General features: G+C 43.1%; 1 protein-coding gene across 6 annotated transcripts in view; it reads right to left on the bottom strand.

The window, feature by feature from the left end:
- rerea (arginine-glutamic acid dipeptide (RE) repeats a) overlaps positions 1 to 20,041 on the bottom strand; it is a 554,684-nt gene that overhangs the window by 21,496 nt on the left and 513,147 nt on the right. For all 6 annotated transcript variants that reach the window (XM_078238699.1, XM_078238702.1, XM_078238703.1 and 3 more), the window contains 4 exons: positions 18,062 to 18,175; positions 10,192 to 11,522; positions 9,003 to 9,225; positions 5,385 to 6,105 (listed from right to left, as the gene is read on the bottom strand). In XM_078238699.1, the coding sequence (XP_078094825.1) occupies positions 5,385 to 6,105; positions 9,003 to 9,225; positions 10,192 to 11,522; positions 18,062 to 18,175 (2,389 nt within the window). The remainder of the gene's footprint in view (positions 1 to 5,384; positions 6,106 to 9,002; positions 9,226 to 10,191; positions 11,523 to 18,061; positions 18,176 to 20,041) is intronic.

Here is a 20,041-nt window from a genome sequence, read left to right as displayed (position 1 = left end):
AGCCATGAATTCAAACCTTCCCTCTCCCTATTCCTCTCTAAACTATCCCGTGGTACAGGCAAGAGTCCAGAGATAACCACTCTGTCAGTCTTGGCCTTTAGTTTCCACCCCAACTCCATAAATCCCTGCCTAATATCCCCTTCCCCTATCCTCCCTATGTCGTGTGTCCCCACATGTACAATAACTTGTGGTTTATCTCCCTCCCCCCTAAGAGTCCTGAATACCCTGTCAGACACATCCCGGACCCCAGCCCCTGGTAGGCAACACACCAACCCTGAGTCCCTACCTTTAGTTCCGACCCTCCTATCTGTCCCCTTAATTGTGGAGTCCCCAATCACAAGGCCCAGTCTTTTACAGCCCCTAACCACCTGAGCTTTCTCACTCGGCTCACCCCCAGAGATCTGCTCTCTATGCTCAGTTGATTCCTCCTCAACTGTAGCCTCCAGCACCGAAAACCTATTATGGAGGGGAACCGCCCCAGGGTATTGTCTTCCCGATTGCTTCTTACCCCTCCTCCTGGCATTGACCCAAGCCTCATTTCTAGGAGTTACTATTTCTCTATAACTCCTATCAACTTCCACCTCCGCCTCCCGAATTATGCGGAGTTCCTCTACCTCCCCCTCCAGCTCCTTTACACGCTCCTCCAGAAGCTGCAATCTAATGCACTTCTTACAACTAAAATCTCCTGAAACACTACTGGATTTCCTCACCACATACATCCCACAGGAGATGCAGCATACTGCCTGAACTGCCATCCCTGAAGCCATTACCAGCAAGAAAAAAAGAAAACAAAAAACTTCCCCACACTTATAATTAGGTTAGAGGAGGATGGAAGGGTGGGATCCTCTACCAGTGTAGAGGATCGGGTATCTCCTCTGCACCAATTTATAGGGCTAGGGGCCCGAGAGAAAAAAAAACTACTACTGAGGGGGAACCACCCAGGTAACTGACTTTTAAAGTTAAAATAAAAACCCTTCCCAGACTCCTTTGCTGCCCACTTCTAGTTTTCACTTTAAACTTGAAAAACTGCTGTTAAAGTAAAGGCCAAAAAAATACACACACTAGCTGACTAATTAAATAAATAAACAATTCAATTAATCCAATTAATCTCTTACCAGCACTGCTGCTTTTCAATCACCCCTCTCAGCTTGCTCCAGTGGATCAATGAGGGGGAACCTCCCAGGTAACTGACTTTTAAAGTTAAAATAAAAACCCTTCCCAGACTCCTTTGCTGCCCACTTCTAGTTTTCACTTTAAACTTACTAAACTCTATGGGTGCAGGAATGTTTCTTACGGAAACATATTTGTTATAATTGAAAGTTTCCAAGTATTGGCTGAAGCATCTTAATCACAAATAAAAAGCTTCCTCTTGTGCGTAAGTTTAATCATTTTTTAAAAAAGGTTAATTTAATCAAATTTATTTCTTTGTTGATCCCCTTTTGTTACAACTAATATATCGCATTTACAAAGAGCAAGGAACCACAACCTCTGGAAAGTTTTCCAGATTTTTTCTCCCCTATCATAGAAAAAGGAAGATCAAAGTTAAAATTAAGCAAATGGTTCATCTAAATTCACAGTTGCTCAGTTGAGGTGCACATAGGTACATTTGCAAATACCCTGCACGTAGTTTTAAATAACAAAACTGACCACTTATGTGGAAGTCCAGACTGTATAGCGGAAAGAGGAAAGGAAGGAAATACTTGCATTAATATAGTACTTTTCCCAACCATCGGAAGTCTCACACTGCTTTACAGTACATCTTGATGTGTAGTCAATGTTGTAATGTAGAAAATGTGGCAGCCATGTGCTAATGGCCAGGCAATCAGTTTGAGAGATGTTGATTGAGGGATAGCAGACATATGATCATCACAGATCATTTGGGACTTGAGAAATTCCTTCACCTAAAGATCTGTGAATCTTCGGAATCCTCCACCCCAGAGGGTTGCGGGTACTCCTTTGGTGAAAACATTTAAGGCCAAGATGGGCAGACTTTTAGTCTCCCAGGGAATTAAGGGATATGGGAGCAGGCAGACAGTGCAGTTGAAGCCAAAGATCAGTCACGATATACTGAATGGCAGAGCAGGCTCGACAGGTTATATGGTCTACAGCTCCTATTTCTTACATCTGATGTACGGATACATGTATTTATTGGTAGACATATAAATCAACATAAATAGACAGATTGACAAACAATAATATATCTACAAACCAGTAATTTAATTAAGACAGATTGACTTGGGGTATTGGAAATGTTTGAAGAATGTTAGTAGTATTGAACTAATATAGAATTCTTGCTTCATTTAGAACTACGGTAAAGATAATTGACTCACGGTGGCACAGTGGTCAGCACTGCTGCTTCTCAGTGCTGGGGACCTGGGTCCAATTCTGGCCTCAGGTGACTGTGGAGTTTGCACGTTCACCCCGTGTCTGTGTGGGTTTCCTCCCACAGTCCAAAGATGTGCAGGTTAATTGGGGGTAAATTGCCACTTAGTGTTAAGGGGGTTAGTAGGGTAAATGTGTGGGGTTACAGGGATAGGGCTTGCGTGGGATTGTTGCCGGTACAGGCTTGATAGGCCGAACAGCCTTCTTCTGTACTGTTGGGGTTCTATGATTCTAGTTTGACTATGCCACCAAAGACATTCAATGATTTTCAATTTAGCAGGGCGCAGACAAAAGCCCAGGCAGACTGGTGATAAGAAATACAAGGAATCAGGTGCTAAAGCTTAGATTCCAGCTGAAACTAAGGGATGAAACTGCTTGGTTCTAGATTCTAAATAACAAAAGCTGAGGTAAATATACCCCATTCTCTATTTGGTTCCTCCAAGACTGAATGAGGTCCAATTGTGACAGCTGTATGACGTTTGCCTTGATCAGTTTGGATTTTCTGATCAGCCAATGACCCGTCTTGTCCACGCTTGTAGCTAAATTATCAAGATTCAGATTTTTGCACTGGATCCATGATGCAAGTTCACATTTCATATTAGCCTGTACAGCTCGGCAATTTTCACTGATTAATGAGACTGTGAAATAACACACTGATTTTTTAATGGCGCACTGAGACACTTACCTAAGTGTTGAATGTGCCTTCTCGAGATTTCCTCCCACGCTCTGCAACCGTGTGGCCTGAGCTAAGCAATTCCTGTAAAGTGGGAGTCGAGAAGGTGCAACTCTCAACACAAAGACAAGTGCCTTCTGCTGCAGTTATAAAAATTCAATAATCATCCCAATTTTATTGAAAACAAAGCACCTCTTCAAACAACAGAATGCTGCAGCTGAAGTTTTTTTTATATGAGAAATTGGCATTTAAGTGCTAGAATTCAGTGATAAATGGTGGTCAACATGTGTTACCAAGGGAACTAAACACTGAGTTTTAACACCAAGTAGCTCGTCCCAGTTTACAGAGCGTATTTTCTGAAATCAGGAAACTTATTAATCATTGGAAATTTACCATCCTCATCTGTTAGCACTTCACACACCTACACGTTTTTGAAAGGTATAATCGCCAACACAACCATTTCAGAATTTTCAAAATTTCCCTTCAAGTGACATCTTCAGCACGGGTTGCCTATGGTGCTTTATTATAGTATAAAAGCAAATTACTGTGGATGCTGGAATCTGAAACCAAAAGAGAAAATGCTGGAAAATCTCAGCAGGTCTGGCAGCATCTGTGAGAGAAAAGAGCTGACGTTTTGAGTCCAGACGACCCTTTGTCAAAGCTGAGCTTTGAAGATCTTCTGCTTGTTTTTGGATGTTCATAACCTTGATTAATGTTGATTCATAACTACTTACATAATTTTAATTCCTTCTAGAGAGAAAATGCTGGAAAATCTCAGCAAAGCTTTCGGACAAAGGGCTTGAAACGTCAGCTCTTTTTTCTCCTTACAGATGCTGCCAGACCTGCTGAGGTTTTCCAGCATTTTCTCTTTTGGTTTCAGATTCCAGCATCCGCAGTAATTTGCTCTTATTTTAATTCCTTCTTGTTACTCATGATTTGATAAAACGTACAAGTAATTTGCTACTTAAAAGTGCATCGACACACAATTGGTGACGGAATACTTTTCAACCTTATTCCAATGACTTGTATATTACATCTGATATCACAATGACAATATTTCTTTTAACAATCTTTTCATTGATAGAGACCACATTTGTATGGCTTATATTTTGATATTTTAACATTAGAGATGTAAATAGTCATAATGTAGTAGACCGTTACTTGTAGAACACCAGGATAAAGCTTCTGCTTCTTTACAGCAGTATCAGTGCAATCTGGGCAGAATTGGTTGAACCAGTGCAAAATGTCAGCGAATCTCAGAATCCCTACAGTGCAGAAGCAAGCCATTCGGCTCATCGAGTCAGCATCTTTCCCAGACCCAACCCCTTGTATTTACCATACTAACCCCCATTACCTGCACATTTTGGGACACTAAGGGGCAATTTAGCATGGACAGTCCACCTGCACATCTTTGCCCTTGGGACTGTGGGAGGAAACCGGAGCACCCGGAGGAAACCCACGCAGACAAGGGAAGAGGGTGCAAACTCCACACAGTCACCCAAGGCTGGAAATGAACCTTGGTACTGTGAGGTAACAGTGCTAACCACCATGGTGAGTGAATTACAGTCTCAAGTCTTCCACACTTGGATCAGGCCCTGCCCACACGACTAGCCACATTCCCAGATCAATGCTACAAGATTCTGACAACTGAGTTGATTTAAGGAATGATCTTCAAATTCACTAATTTTCTTAGGGCGCTGGTAGGCAGGTTTTGAAATCTTTTCATGTCAAAAAATACTTAATTTACTAAGAAGCTGACTCAATGAAAGTAGTAATTAGTTCAACATAGTTTCATAAAACACCTTTCAGTGATTTGAAATCAGATTGCTCACAGATGGAGAACCAGATTAAAGTGACTGTTTTTGGTGATTAAACCCATTTCCGATTGCATTAATAAACGTGAATCAGATTGCCACTTTTAAATATATCAGTGAATATGTTTGGAAGGAAAAGAAAAGTTACGTTTTATTACACAGCACGATTCCACTGGTTCATAGATGATTTTACATTTGTGATAATGCAAATCAAGTGCAAAACCGATCACAACTTGGCCACAGTTTCCCAACTGTATCAAAAGCTGAAACTCTACCTCCCTGTATTTAAGATTCACACCATCATAAAGCAAGCGCCCTACGCGTATTCTTCATTAGCAAGGTAGCTATAAAATCGTTGCGCTGAAGTTGTGATATCAGAAGCACGCTAGTTGTATTCATTCACCGTCACTTTATCATACCTCTACATATTTTAGCGCACAGATAAATACGTGAGCAAGGCGACAAATGGCTAACAACCTTTTTGGTTGCTAATGATCAAAATCCAATCAACTCACCTTGATGTAATGGATCTTGTTGATGTAGGTGTAAGTGTGAATGTATGTGTGAATGCTGGTGGTGATGTGGCGTCACATTGAACATCTGTAGTCTTGTAAGTGGGTCATTTGCGAGTGATGCCATGCGTTCGGCGTGTATTCGTTCTGCTGCCAGTCTATCAGCGTAAGACATTTCAGGCCGCAGCTGGGGGCCTGCAAGTGCAAGTCTTTCCCTTTCTAGTGGATTCAGTCCATGGTGGAAAGGAGGGAATGGGTGAGCTCCGGCTGCTGGCTGGATTGTTAATGCACCGTGCCTTGCAAACGGATCCATAGGATTAGCAGCCGGGTGCAGGCCGTCCAGTTCAGGTGGCTTAACCTCAAAGCCTGGCTTCATCCTCTCACGGAACTCCCTTTCACGTATCTCTCTTTCCCTAATCTCTCTTTCACGTAACTCTCGCTCTCTCATTGCGGGGTCGGCACTGTAGAGGCTCGGCATGTGGTAAGCCAAGATTGGATCGGAGGCATTTAATGGAACAAAGAATGGATGGTTGCGGTTTGTTGGAGACATGACATGCGGTCTTGCATATTCACTGAGAGTTCGTAGTGCTGGAGTATCTGGTCCAATGTATGGAGGAACTGCTGCAATGGTGGTTGGTGGGGGCTCAAATGAAGGCCGTAAATGAGCTGGCCCAACAAGCTGAGATTCTGCCATGCGTCCCTCATGGGAGGAGCTAGATGCTTTCTGTTAAAGGAAAGGGAACAAGTTACAATGTGGAGAAAAATAAAATAAATCCTTTTATAGGGCACCAGCTGCCACATTTTGTTAAGTTGTCATTCACGAACACAGTGAAGGGCTTGAGGTCATTAAAGTAACTTTTTAACTGCGTTACTGAATGAGTGAGTGAGACAAGTGGGTGGGGTGACAGGGTGCAAAGAGTAGGGGGGTGGGAGGCAGGCTAGTGAGGTCTGGCCGAGGGGATTGGGAGAGTGGGGTGGCGGGGGGGTCAGAAAGTGGAGGTTGGGGAAGAACAGAAGCGCCGGGGACGGGGAAGCATTGGGGGAACGGCAGAGCATTTAAAATTGGAGGCTCGGGGGTAGGAAAATATGGGTGATGTGGAGTTGGAGGCAGGCATGGCCAGCTGTACAGTTTTGCAGCAGTTAAGACCTGTTTCTTTCCAATCTATCATTTTCTGACTACCCATCCAGCTTAGAGTCGGAACCCTCCAAGTTTAAGTCAGTCAGAGATTTTTATGGAGAGCCCTGGGAAGCAGCAGAATTCCCCATTGAAGAGTCTTAGAGGTTTACAGCATGGAAACAGGCTCTTTGGCCCGACTTGTTCATGCTGCCCAGTTTTTATCACAAAGCCAGTCTCAATTGCCCGCATTTGGCCCATATCCCTCTATACCCATCTTACCCATGTAACTGTCTAAGTGCTTTTTAAAAGACAAAATTGTACCCGCCTCTACTACTGCCTCTGGCAGCTTGTTCCAGACACTCACCGCCCTCTGTGAAAAAATTGCCCCTCTGGACCCTTTTGTATCTCTCTCCTCTCACCTTAAACCTATGCCCTCTAGTTTTAGACTCCCCTACTTTTGGGAAAAGATGCTGACTATCTACCTTATCTATGTCCCTCATTATTTTATAGCCCTCTATAAGATCACCTCCAAGCCTCCTACACTCCAAGGAAAAAAGTCCCAGTCTATCCAGCCTCAGTGGACCCAGTACTGATCCCCGAGGCACACTGCTGGTCACAGGCCTCCAGCTTGGAAAACAACCCTCTACAACCACCCTTTATCTTCTGTCATCAAACCAATTTTGTATCCAATTGGCTACCTCACCCTGGATCCCATGAGATTTAAACTTATGGAACAACGTACCCTGCGGTACCTTGTCAAAGGCCTTGCTAAAGTCCATACAGATAACATCGACTGCACTGCCTTCATCTACCTTCTTGGTTATCCCTTCAAAAAACTCAATCAAATTTGTGAGACATGATTGTCCATTCTCAAAGCCCACCTGACTGTCCCTCATGAGTCCTTGGCTCTCTAAATGCCTGTAGATCCTGTCTCTCAGAATACCTTCTAACAACTTACCCACTATGTTAGGCTCACCAGTCCCTGCAGCCCTTCTTAAACAAAGGCACAACATTTGCTACCCTCCAATCTTCAGGCACCTCACTTGTGGCTGTCGATGATGCAAATATCTCTGCTATGGGACCCGCAATTTCCTCCCTAGCCTCCCACAACGTCCTGGGGTACACTTTATCAGGTCCCAGGGATTTATCTACCTTGATCGCTTTAAGACTTCCAGCACCTCCTTCTCTGTAGTATGTTCACTCCTCAAGACATCACTATTAATTTCCCCAAGTTCCCTAACATCCATGCCTTTCTCAACAGTTGAAGGTTGAACATCCTGGCCAATTTCCACAGAGTCTCTTTATTGCGACTTCCACGAGGTTCTATCACACATCTTCCGGGGGACAATTATCCAGAAACTGGAAGATCTGGGCTGATGGGTTTTAACGATGAACAAAGAAAATTACAGCACAAGAACTGGCCCTTCGGCCCTCCAAGCCTCTACAACCAAGAGGGTTTTCTGCTATGTTAACCTATTAACTCCCTTTATTGCCTCCTTTTAATGATATTTGCCTTTTATTCATAGAGGGATTTAACATGCATGGTTTTACAACATGAATCACTTTTTGATTAATTGCCAACATTTGACTTATTATTTTGGATGAATAGTGTCAGAGTCATAGATGATATTCTTCAATATTTCTACATCGCTAGATGCTTCCTGGATGCCAACTGTGCATACAATCAGACTTCTGCCATTCAATGTAGAGTTTTGGGTTATATCCGAGATGTTTTACATTACTTCTTTGAAATGAGCAGAACTGTACTGGAATAGGATTATTGCATCTAATCTTTTCCAGCCTGTTTCTTTATTAGTAAGTGGGTCAGCTTATATAATGCAACTACATGTCATTTCCTGGCTTGTGCGTTGGCAAAATAAGCTAGTGCAACATAAAACAGATGTCCAGGTAGCTAGTGGGAGAAGTTAACTGTTTAAGTTTCTGCCCCTCTCATTTTGAGGAATGATTTTTCTCACTCTCCATTGGATTCGCCTGCCAACCATTTCCCAGGTAAGTGAGCAAGGCGGGCTATCTCTGCCTTTTGCCAGGGTGGTTTTGGTAGATGCCCAGAGTGAATCACTCCCCACGGTTCCTTCCTCTTCTGGGAACTGCCTGCAGCTTCTGAAAATTTATTAAAACATCTGACAATTGTAACAGTGCTGCACAATAATATCAGTGATGGTACACGGAATTACATAGCGTGTGTAGCCCAGAAAAAGACCATTTGGCCCATGTGGCCTACGTGAATGTTAATGCTCCACGCCAACCCAATCCTTTCAACATGACCTTTGGCTCTTCTCTCCCTCATGCATTTTTCTAGTTTTTCCCTGAATGTATTAATACTATTCACCGCTCCGACTCCCTGGGGTAGCGAGTTCATATTCTATTCACTCTCTGGGTAAAGCTGTTTCTTCTGAATTTCCAAAGGGATTTATTAGTGACTTTCTTATATTTATGGCCCCTAGTCAGGAACAATTAAGCTGTTCCGAAGAGGAACCACCTACCGCAGCTCTCTCAGCCTCCCTCTCTCGTTCGCGTTCTCGCTCCCTCTCCTTTTCTTTTTCCTTTTCTTTCTCCTTCTCCTCTCTGGCCTTTTGCTCAGCCTCACGCCTGGCCTTTTCTATTACTTCTTCCCTTTTCTTGGCCAGTTTTGAACCTTGCAGCGGTACAAAGTACAAGTCTGATCGAGCACAGGAATTGTAGCCACGATCCAAATGTTTGATGAACCTAAGACGAAACGCAAATGATTAGCAGCGAAACGGAAACGTCACTAAAACAAAACCTTAAGCTTCTCCATCATGTATCATAGAATCCCTACTGTGCAGAAGAGGCTTATCGAGTCTGCACCAACTCTCTGACGGACAGCATCTTACTCAAGCCCTCTCCCCCACCCTATCCCTGTAACCCCACACATTTACTTTGGCTAATCCATCTAACTTACACATCTTGGTACGTTAAGGGGTAATTTAGCATGGCCAAACCACCTAACCTGCACATGTTTGGACTGTGGGAGGAAACCGGAGCACCCGGGGGAAACCCACGCAGACACCAGGAGAATGTGCAAACTACATACAGACAGTCACCCAAGACTGGAAGTGAACCCGGGTCCTTGGAGCTGTGAGACAGCAGTACCAACCACTGTGCTGCCCCGATTATCACTTATTCCATTCTGCAAAATGCATTAGAATCATAGAAACCCTACAGTGCAGAAGGAGGCCATTCGGCCCATCGAGTCTGCACCGACCACAATCCCACCCAGGCCCTACCCCCACATATTTACCCGCTAATCCTTCTAACCTAAGCATCTTAGGATTCTAAGGGGCAATTTTTAACCTGGCCAATCAACCTAACCCGCACATCTTTTGGACTGTGGGAGGAAACCGGAGCACCCGGAGGAAACCCACGCAGACACGAGGAGAATGTGCAAACTCCACACAGACAGTGACCCGAGCCGGGAATCGAACCCGGGACCCTGGAGCTGTGAAGCAGCAGTGCTAACCACTGCGCTACCATGTCGCCGGTATTAAGTAGCTTTCTATTAATCTACTATTAAGTAGCTTTCAAGAAGGGAAATCTTTTGCACAAATAATTACAGCACTCACGATTAGAAAAAGAGAAATTGGGGGAAAAACATGCTGTTTGCATTAATCTTCTAAAGCTACCAGAATTACAGAATACAAAATAAAAAGATACCTGGCTGACTGACTGGCGTGGCTTGGTGCACTAACAATTGTCGGTTCTGGAGATGGACTCCTGTTTGGAGATGGTGGTGGACTGTCCGGTTCCTCTGGCTCATCCTGGATTTCCTCTTTAATCTGAATGTTGGTCATCGGGGCAGGAGCAGTGTTTGTAATGCTTCCAGCGGAGCACATTGATGTAACAATGGAAGCGGTAGGCTGAATGGTAGAGATGGGTGCAACACTGGACGTGGCAGAGGCTGATGAAGATGCAACGGCTGGAGCCCCCGATGGGATGAAAGAATGCTGGGCATACGGCGGCTGTGAAGGAACTTGGTGAGATACTGCTTGAGGATGAGATGCAGTCGCCGGCAGACTCTGAGCCTGGGTTAATACTGGGGGTTGAGCAGGTGGAGGCTGGATCTGTTGAGTTTGAGGCATTAATTGTAACGGAGGTGGATGAACAGAGGGAGTATGATGGGTGGACAAGGAGCTCAATGGCTTTAAAGCTGGAGGAGGCGGTAAGTTTGAAGGCATTTGTGGGAACGGAGGTGGTCCAGCAAGGTGGGTTGGTGGTTTGTGTGACTGTGGGTTAGAAACAGGAGTAATTGGTGTAGTGGGTGGTGGCTTAATATGAGGCATAGTCACTGGAGCAGGTGGCAAAGGCTGCTCCCTTGGAGGCTGCGACTGTGGTTGTGCTTGAGGTGGTGGTGGAGGCTGTGCTTGCACTTGTGTAGGAGTGTGTTGCTGCGGGTGTGTCGCAGTTGGAGGCTGGGCAGACGCCTGCTGTATCTGAGGCTGGGGATTGAGGGAGAAAGGCGGACCTTGCAGCTGATGCTGTATGTGTGGCTGTGTTTGCAGAGAGTGAGGCAATGGTTGCACCTGAGCATGAAGAAGCTGAGGCTGCGTCTGGGAAAGAGGTTGTGACTGAGGTTGTAGCTGTTGTGGAATCGGAGGGTGTGGCGACGTTAGTCTCTGGGGGTGAAGCTGCGGTGCAGGCTGCATCAGTGAATGAGGCGGTGTCTGACTCCGCGGCTGTGGCACGGGGGACAACTGTTGAGAAACTGATACAGCACAGGAAGACACCGGAGGGGGCATTTGCGGTGGCTCCAGTGGTACAAGTGGCAAAGAGGCACATGAGCTCTGATGTACTGGAGGCTGAGACTGTAATACTTGTTGCTGTGCGGAGGAATCAGAATCACTCTCATTGTCCCTTGGGCTTGGTATACTTGGTGATGTGCTGCGATTGTCCTGATCAATATCCTTTGGATCACTGCTTCCTTCATCATTAACACTGCGGCTGTCAGAGCTCTCGCCTTCAGATGGTGAATTTGGCCTACTGATGTCCTGTTTAGGAATAAAAATACAGACAATGTGTTACTGAATAATATTTACTGAACCTAACTAAACGGTAACTGCTTCATGATCATAATGTTTAAGCATCATTTGGGCTTTTATCAGATATGCAGAACTTGAAAATGATCACTGTACAATTAAGATAGCAATTTCAAATTTTAACTAAGCGGTGCTTAGTGAAGCTGTTTAATTAGATAACACCATTAATATTCCCCACCAGCACGTTCCATTAGGAAGGCAAAGCTAACTGTCCATTTTATAGAGGCAAATGTTCTATCAAGTTTGACCTAAGAAGTGCACAACTCCTATTTTCTTGACCACAGATCAATGGATGGCATGGACGAAACAGCAAAGAGAAAGTTCAAAAACTGGAGTAAACCGCAAACCAACTTAGCCGCATATTTGTCTTCTTAAAATAAATACTTATACCTCCTTTTCTAGCAGATGCTTCCTGACCTGCATTTTTGCTCAGATTTTCAGAATCTGCAATATTTTACTTTTTTGTGTTAACGGTCCAATATTGCTCTGCTGATTGCGTAGTTGATTTCATCGTCCTGTGACTTCATGGAAAGATAAATGAAAATATCTCGGCTTGAACTCTGGGCGGCACAGTTGCACAGTGGTTAGCACTGCTGCCTCACAGCGCCAGGGACCCTGGTTCGATTCCCAGCTTGGGTCACTGTCTGTTTGGAGTTTGCACATTCTCCCCATGTCTATGTGGGATTCCTCCGGGTGCTCCGGTTTCCTCCCACACTCCAAAGATGTGCAGGTGCATTGACCATGTTAAATTCTTCCTCAGTGCACCTGAACAGGTGCCGCAATGTGGCGACTAGAGGATTTTCACAGTAACTTCATTGCAGTGTTAACGCGAGCCTACTTGTGACTAATAAATAAACTTTTAAACTTTAAAAATCTCTGATCTCGCCCATGGCTGGGATTCTCCGGTTTAGCTGCAGTGAATGGAGTTTTGGCTGAGCGCCAAATTCTCCGTTCTCACTGGGTGAACGGGTCATCAGTACATTATCATCCCTTTCCTCGATACAGACGGAAACTATGCTTTCTGCCATAAAATATCGCTGTCCAAGAATGCAAAATAAGAAAATCACAGAAACCTGTAATAGGTTCGCTAATTTTAAAAGTAAACTATTTATGTGAGATAATCGTGAAACTTTAAAATGTGACAAGTGGCAGTAAAAACAGTGGCTCCAGCCTTTTGACAGCCCAATTAACAGTTGTTGCTTCTTGTACCAGGATAGCTCGAAGGAAACGATTTTGAAATTGTGTTTCAGACTAAAAACATCTCAATTTTCACCATCAATGACTTACAAGCATTCTGCGTACAATATATCACCTAGATTATGAGCAAACAACAAATAGATTTGCAAGCAGGAAACTGATTAGACTTGCATACAAATATTAACATTTAAAAAAAATTTCAATGCAGGTTAAAATTTCAATCTGGGAGTTTACATTCAAAAGATGGAACTGCCTTTTCATCAACATAATGTAACAGCCACACTTTAATCAACTTGTCACTGTAACTAAAAAAATCATAGCTTACACACAGCAAGTCTAATTAACCCAGCTTTAGTTTACAAAACCCATGTTTCAATGCAAATATGAAGCAGATGGTGGTCTTTTTCTTTCCACTGAACAATTTTGAAGCATTGCCATTTACCACATTTTTATACTGCTGAATCACGCTTTATTTTAGCCAGCAATTGACGGTTTTCAACCTCCCCTTACGCAAGGCTCCAAATTGAAATTATATATTTTTTTCACTAAAATACCCATGGAATACATCATTTAAAATCTGAAACAGTTAGCCTGGGAAAATTTAAAGTTGCATTTATGATCGTGTTTAGACTGGATGTGACAAGTAAAAGGGGGAAAAAAAAGATAGCTCAATTTTAGAAGGTACTTTAGAATATCTCTGGATTTCAGTCAAATACACTTTTATAACAATATCTGCTCGAGACGGTCAAGATTTTCCTGACACGTTCAACATCTCAAATCTCCCTACAGCCTTTTTTCTGCTCGCTGGGAATGGAAGTAGAGTTCATGCTCGAGGTGCCATTACAGAATCCATTATGAGACAGACTGACAATATCTGCTAACCCTAATGGGAGACTCCAGCATCACTTCACTGATGTGTTTTCGTTCCATTCTCTCAAACACATTCATTAGAAATTGCACACGTTGTTGCAGCTTTGCCCCACATTTCGTAGATATTTTAGAAAAAACACGAACATTAATTCCAGAATTTAAAACCAAGTGCATCACTGTCATAATGAGCCAACTATGTATACTGACTGCCCTACATTCCATTCAATAGCAACATTGCAACGTTGTTGGAGCAATTATAGCACAAATTACATCTTCCAACAAACAAAATGCAAATGATTACAATGGTGCACATACCGCCGAACATTTGCAATATTATTACTGTCTATGTGAATGTCAGCATCCTGTCATTCCTCCAAGCCTAATGAATCTAATAAATCAATTCAATTTTGTCTATATAAACACCCATTCAGGTCCCAACTGCTGAGGGGAGTGGAAATCGGATTAAACGGTCTGCACTATGCAATTTGTCCAAAATGTTAAACCAAAAGGGAAAATGCTGGAAAATCTCAGCTGGTCTGGCAGCATCTGTAAGGAGCCTCCCATCCATTGACTCTGTCTACACCTCCTGCTGCCTCAGCAAAGCAGCCAGCATAATTAAGGACCTCACGTACCCTGGACATTCTCTCTTCCACCTCCTTCCTTTGGGAAAAAGATGCAAAAGTCTGAGGTCACTTACCAACCTACTCAAGAACAGCTTCTTTCCCTGCTTTTGAATGGACTTATCTTGCATTAAGTTGATCTTTCTCTACACCCTAGCTATGACTGTAACACTACATTCTGCACTCTCTCATTTCCTTCTCTATGAACAGTATGCTTGGTCTGTATAGCATGCAAGAAACAATACTTTTCACTGTATGCTAATACATGTGACAATAATAAATCAAATCAAAGGACTGACGTTCCGAGTCTAGATGACCCATTGTCAAAGCTCTGGACTGACGTTCCGAGTCCAGATGACCCTTTGCCAAAGCTTTGACAAACGGTCATCTAGACTCAAAACATCAGCTTTTTTCTCTCCTTACAAATGCTGCCAGATCTGCTAAGATTTTCCAGCATTTTCCCTTTTGGTTACAGATTCCAGTATCCGCAGTAATTTGCTTTTGTCCAAAGTGTTATACTCCCTTCAAATATCCTCGAGTGTTTGAAAAGCAGCGAACATCATCATTCCTGAGTTCTGTCTGCTGGGACTAATGCTGGGTTCAAATTAATAACGTAATAATTGCTGGCCCTTGCAAAAACATATGGCCACAAAGAGCCAATAGGAAAGACCTCTCAGATTCCTGCAGATTGTTGGCGAATAAATGACAATGTGTTGTTTGTAAATGTGGCAAATCTTATTAGTAATTAGACTGCACATTTTGTCCAGATCACTCACACCCTGCAGCAGCCCCAATCCTGAATCCCAAGGATCATTTTGTCTTTGGTTCTGTCATTGGCAATGATTCAAAAAGCTGCGTTTTAGTGAAATGAGCTTCCAGCAACAAAAATGAATAAAAACCTTACCGAGACATCTCTCGATTGTAATTTTATTTATGGTGAGTTACCAACTCTGGAGTCAAAAGTAATGTCTAGGTCAAATAATATACAGGATAGTGTGGGTCCATCTCAGTACAATTAGTGTAAATGTTTTATTTTATTTCCTGCATAGGTTACTCTGAACGCGTTGTCCATTCCGAGCTACTCATTTCACCTCTCACCTTCATGGTTTAGCTGAATTTGGTTTAAAGTTTTAAATGAAGTCAAGTTTTGAGCTGTGCAGACCAGAAGGATCCCAGGTCTGTGCAGAGTTAGCTGATCTTAGTGAGGATGGCGGTAGTGTTGCAACAGTGAGCCTCAACATGTCTGGATCAGGGAACGAAACATCTGTCAGCATTCTTGTTTGTGATTGTTATTTAATGACTAGTGTTGAAGTATGTGTGTGAGGAAATCTCTGGAGGACAGCAATGAAAATGGCTGTCACAAGCCCCATCCACAGAGCTGTGATCTAATCAGGAGGACCCTGATTAGATCACAGGAGGATCAGTGCTGGGCCCACTGTTATTTGACATTTACATTATTGATTTGGATGAGAATATAGGAGGCATGGTTAGTAAGTTTGCAGATGACACTAAGATTGGTGGCATAGTGGACAGTGAAGAAAGTTATCTCGAATTGCAACGGGATCTTGATCAATTGGGCCAGTGGGCTGACGAATGGCAGATGGACTTTAATTTAAACAAATGCGAGGTGATGCATTTTGGGAGATTGAACCAGGGCAGGACTTACTCAGTTAATTGTAGGGCGCTGGGGAGAGTTACAGAACAAAGAGATCTAGTGATACATGTTCATAGCTCCTTGAAAGTGGAGTCACAGATGGACAGAGTGGTGAAGGAGGCATTCGGCACACTTGGTTTCATCGGTCAGAACATTGAATACAGGAGTTGGAATGTCTTGTTGAAGTTGTAATTCTGGTCACCCTATTATAGAAAAGATATTATTAAACTAGAAAGAGTGCAGAAAATATTTACTAGGATGCTACCGGGACTTGATGGATTGAGTTATAAGGAGAGGCTGGATAGACTGGGACTTTTTTCTCTGGAGCGTAGGAGGCTGATGGGTGATCTAATAGAGGTCTACAAAATAATGAGGGGCACAGATCAGCTAGATAGTCAATATCTTTTCCCAAAAGTAGGGGAGTCTAAAACTAGAGGGCATAGGGGTGTGTTAGCTTTTATTGGTAGAGGGATTGAGTTTCGGAGCCATGAGGTCATGCTGCAACTGTCCAAAACTCTGGTGCGACCGCGGAGTATTGCATACAGTTCTGGTCGCCGCAGTATAGGAAAGATGTGGAAGCATGAGATTTACCAGGATGTTGCCTGGTATGGTGGGAAGATCGTATGAGGAAAGGCTGAGGGACTTGAGGTTGTTTTCGTCAGAGAGAAGGTGGTTAAGAGGTGACTTAATAGAGGCATACAGGATGATCAAAGGATTAGATAGGGTGGATAGTGAGAGCCTTTTTCCTCGGACGGTGATGGCTAACATGAGGGGACATAGCTTTAAATTGAAGGGTGAGAGATATAGGACAGATGTTAGAGGTAGGTTCTTTACTCAGAGAGTGGTAAGGACGTGGGATGCCCTGCTTGCAGCAGTAGTGGACTCATCAACATTAAAAGCATTCAAATGGTTATTGGATAAACATATGGATGATACTGGAATAGTGTAGATTAAAGGGGCTTTAGATTGGTTTCACTGGTCGGTGCAACATCGAGGGCCGAAGGGCCTGTACTGCGCTGAAATGTTCTATGTTTAAGGTGAGAGGGGAGAGATGCAAAAGTGTCCAGAGGGGCAATTTTTTCACACTGAGGGTGGTGAATGTCTGGAACAAGCTGTCAGAGGTAATAGTAGAGGCGGGTACAATTTTGTCTTTTAAAAAGCATTCAGACAGATACATGGGTAAGATGGGTATAGAGGGATATGGGCCAAATGCAGGCAATTGGGATTAGCTTAGGGGTTTTAAAAAAGAAAGGGCAGCATGGACAAGTTGAGCCGAAGGGCCTGTTTCCATGCTGTAAACCTCTATGACTCTATGACCCTGTAGTAAATGGGGTTTTCCCACCCAATGGGTAAATGCAGTACCTGGAGTGGCAGTAAGTCCTACAGAGCAGGAGGGTGCCACTGTCCGATCTGTGTGTTAACTGCCTGTAACCAGGGTAACTTTAACATTGGCTAGAGTCAATTGACTGGACTGATGTCCCAAATTTACACTTGACCTTAAACTTAGGGGCAATTTGTTTTTTGTCCATGATATAATAAAAGGGCTGGATTCTGGCCTCAATGACAAAATTATTTTCGATTTTGACAGCTTGGAGAGGACCAGGGACCAACTGCACAGAGGAAGAAATGGGTTAAATCCTAAGCGGTTCTTCTTTTCCCAGAAAAAAATAGATCTGTGAAACAGGATGCCAGATTGTGTAGGAGGTGCTAATTCATTCTGTAACTTCAAGAGAGAGAGAGAGAGAACTGGACCAGTTTTCTAACTATGTCGGAGTTTTTATTTTACAAGAGGTGATTGAGTCTTGGCCAGCAGAGTCCCCCAGAACAGGCTGTATCGCCTTGAGCAAACGAAGAAGAACTTGGCAGGTTTTTAAACTGATGAGTAATTTTGATCTGGGTTTCACCTCTCCCTGGAGATCACATGGCATCTAGTTAGGAAAGCGCTTGACCTGATGCATGGGACATCACAACATTGTGTGGTTCAGGTTACATGTTCAATGTTTGTATTCAAACGGCTAACCAATGGCTTTTGATGATGTTTGGAAACAGGTACATCGCAGGTTTGCAAATGGGACAAAGGCCTTCATTTAGTACAAATTCATCATGTAATGATTACTGAGTAATAGTCGATATTGTGGCCAAGTACATACCTGTGTTTTAGATTTCTTTGCATTTAATCTTTCCGATTCTTCTGTATCAGAAGCAGCCTTTTCTCTTTGGCGTTTGGCACTCTTTGATGGTGATGACACATCATCTTTTGATCTCTATAGTTCAAAAACATTGAGAACAGCATTAGCACAAGTTGAACAGAACCATCCCTGAGTTAATGAAGGATGTAAGTCAATAAAAAGAAACTGCAGCATCTCCATAGTTGATTTTAACAGGAACTTCCTAAATGAGGAACTTGAAGGAATAATAATTGATTTTAACTTGGGGCACAACGTGGTGTGGGCAGGATGAGTGACAAGCCTGGGCCACTTTAAACTGCAGATCTTGCCCAAAACCCAGGAAGAATCTCTACCTTGATCATAGACAGGAGGGGGATTTCTGATAGCAGCAGGTTTCCATGGGGAATGCAAAAAAGATACTTTCCAAGTTGGGGGATTGGAAGGCAATTGAGGTTTGGAGAAGCCAGTGGCAGGGAAGCCCAAGATCTCCTTGAAAGTTCTGGAGGAATATTCCTGTTCCACAAGTAAATCATTACAATTAAAAAAATACTCTGCTGGGTTCTTCTGGCCGAGGGTCCACTTGTTGGTAGTTTTTTGGGTCCAACACCGAGAGAAGATTGCCTGATTGCATTAAAATGGCGTCAGCATCGTATTTGCGTCATAGGACTACAAGTTTGCATGCTGATGAGATCACTGAGTTAAGTTCATAAGATACAGGAGGAGAATTAGGCCATTTGGCCCATCGAGTCCGCTCCACCATTCGATCATGGCTGATATGTTCCTCAATCCCATTTTCCTGCCTTCTCCCCATAACCATTCAACCCATTACCAATTAAAAACCTGTCTACCTCCTCCTTAAATTTACTTACTGTCCCAACATTCACCGCACTTTAGGATAACGAATTCCAAAGATTCACAACCCTTTGGGAGAAGTAGTTTCTCCTCGACTGTGTTTTAAATTTGCTACCCCTTATCCTAAGGCTATGACCTCTTGTCCCAGAATGCCCCACAAGAGGAAGCATCCGCTCCCCATCGACCATATCCTTACCTTTTATCATCTTATATACCTCAATCTGATCTCCTTCTTCTAAATTCCAGAGAGTAGAGGCCTAAACTGCTCAATCGCTCTTCATACGACAAACCTCATCTCTGTAATCAATCTAGTGAACCTCCTCTGAACTGCCTCAAATGCCACCACATCTTTCCCCAAATAAGGGGACCAAAACTGTGCACAATACACCCGGTGCAGTCTCACCAATGCATTGCATAGTTTGTAACAATACTTCCTTACTTTTATATTCTATTCCTTTAGCTAAGGTGGGAGCAAGGTGTGAATGAGGTTGTAAGTAATAAGCCCAATTTTGAATCCCCACATGCCACATCCTACTCAGACGCAGGTGTTAAAATCAGGACTAATATTTTTTGAGCAGCGTTATGAGACTCGAACGTTTTATTCAACCTGACTTTTCCGTATCCACACATAAACCAGGTCCAAGTTCTAGCCCCACCCTTATAAGGATTAACGAGTGAACGCTCTACTCATCATCTCAAAGAACATCCGGAACTGACTGTTTAGGCAGGGAGGCGATTGAAAAGTAATTTGCATTTTCACCAAAGAGCATGCCAGAGACAGTACACCACCAGCATATATAACTATTACAGTTCCAAAATGTTTGACCTCCCACAGTTCATCAATATAAATGGCAAAGTACATTAGATACTTCACTGGTTGATGAATCTTTGTGGTTTAATGTCTTCTTTCCCACAAAAAATATTAAATTACGATGAATTTTGTGGCATTCAGACTAAAGGAGATCAACTAATACATTTCCTTTCGGATAGGAAAAGGACCCACACACCTATAGTACAATCACTGCAATACTACAGTAAATACTGAAGTATAATTCACTGATTGGGAGACTGTCATTCATAATCACAAGTTGTTACATTAAACCTGTACCA

The sequence above is a fragment of the Mustelus asterias genome, chromosome 22 (genome assembly GCF_964213995.1).
Source record: "Mustelus asterias chromosome 22, sMusAst1.hap1.1, whole genome shotgun sequence".
NCBI classification, from domain to species: domain Eukaryota; kingdom Metazoa; phylum Chordata; class Chondrichthyes; order Carcharhiniformes; family Triakidae; genus Mustelus; species Mustelus asterias.
Note: the sequence above shows the minus strand (reverse complement) of the source record. Positions and strands in the feature narration are given on the sequence as shown.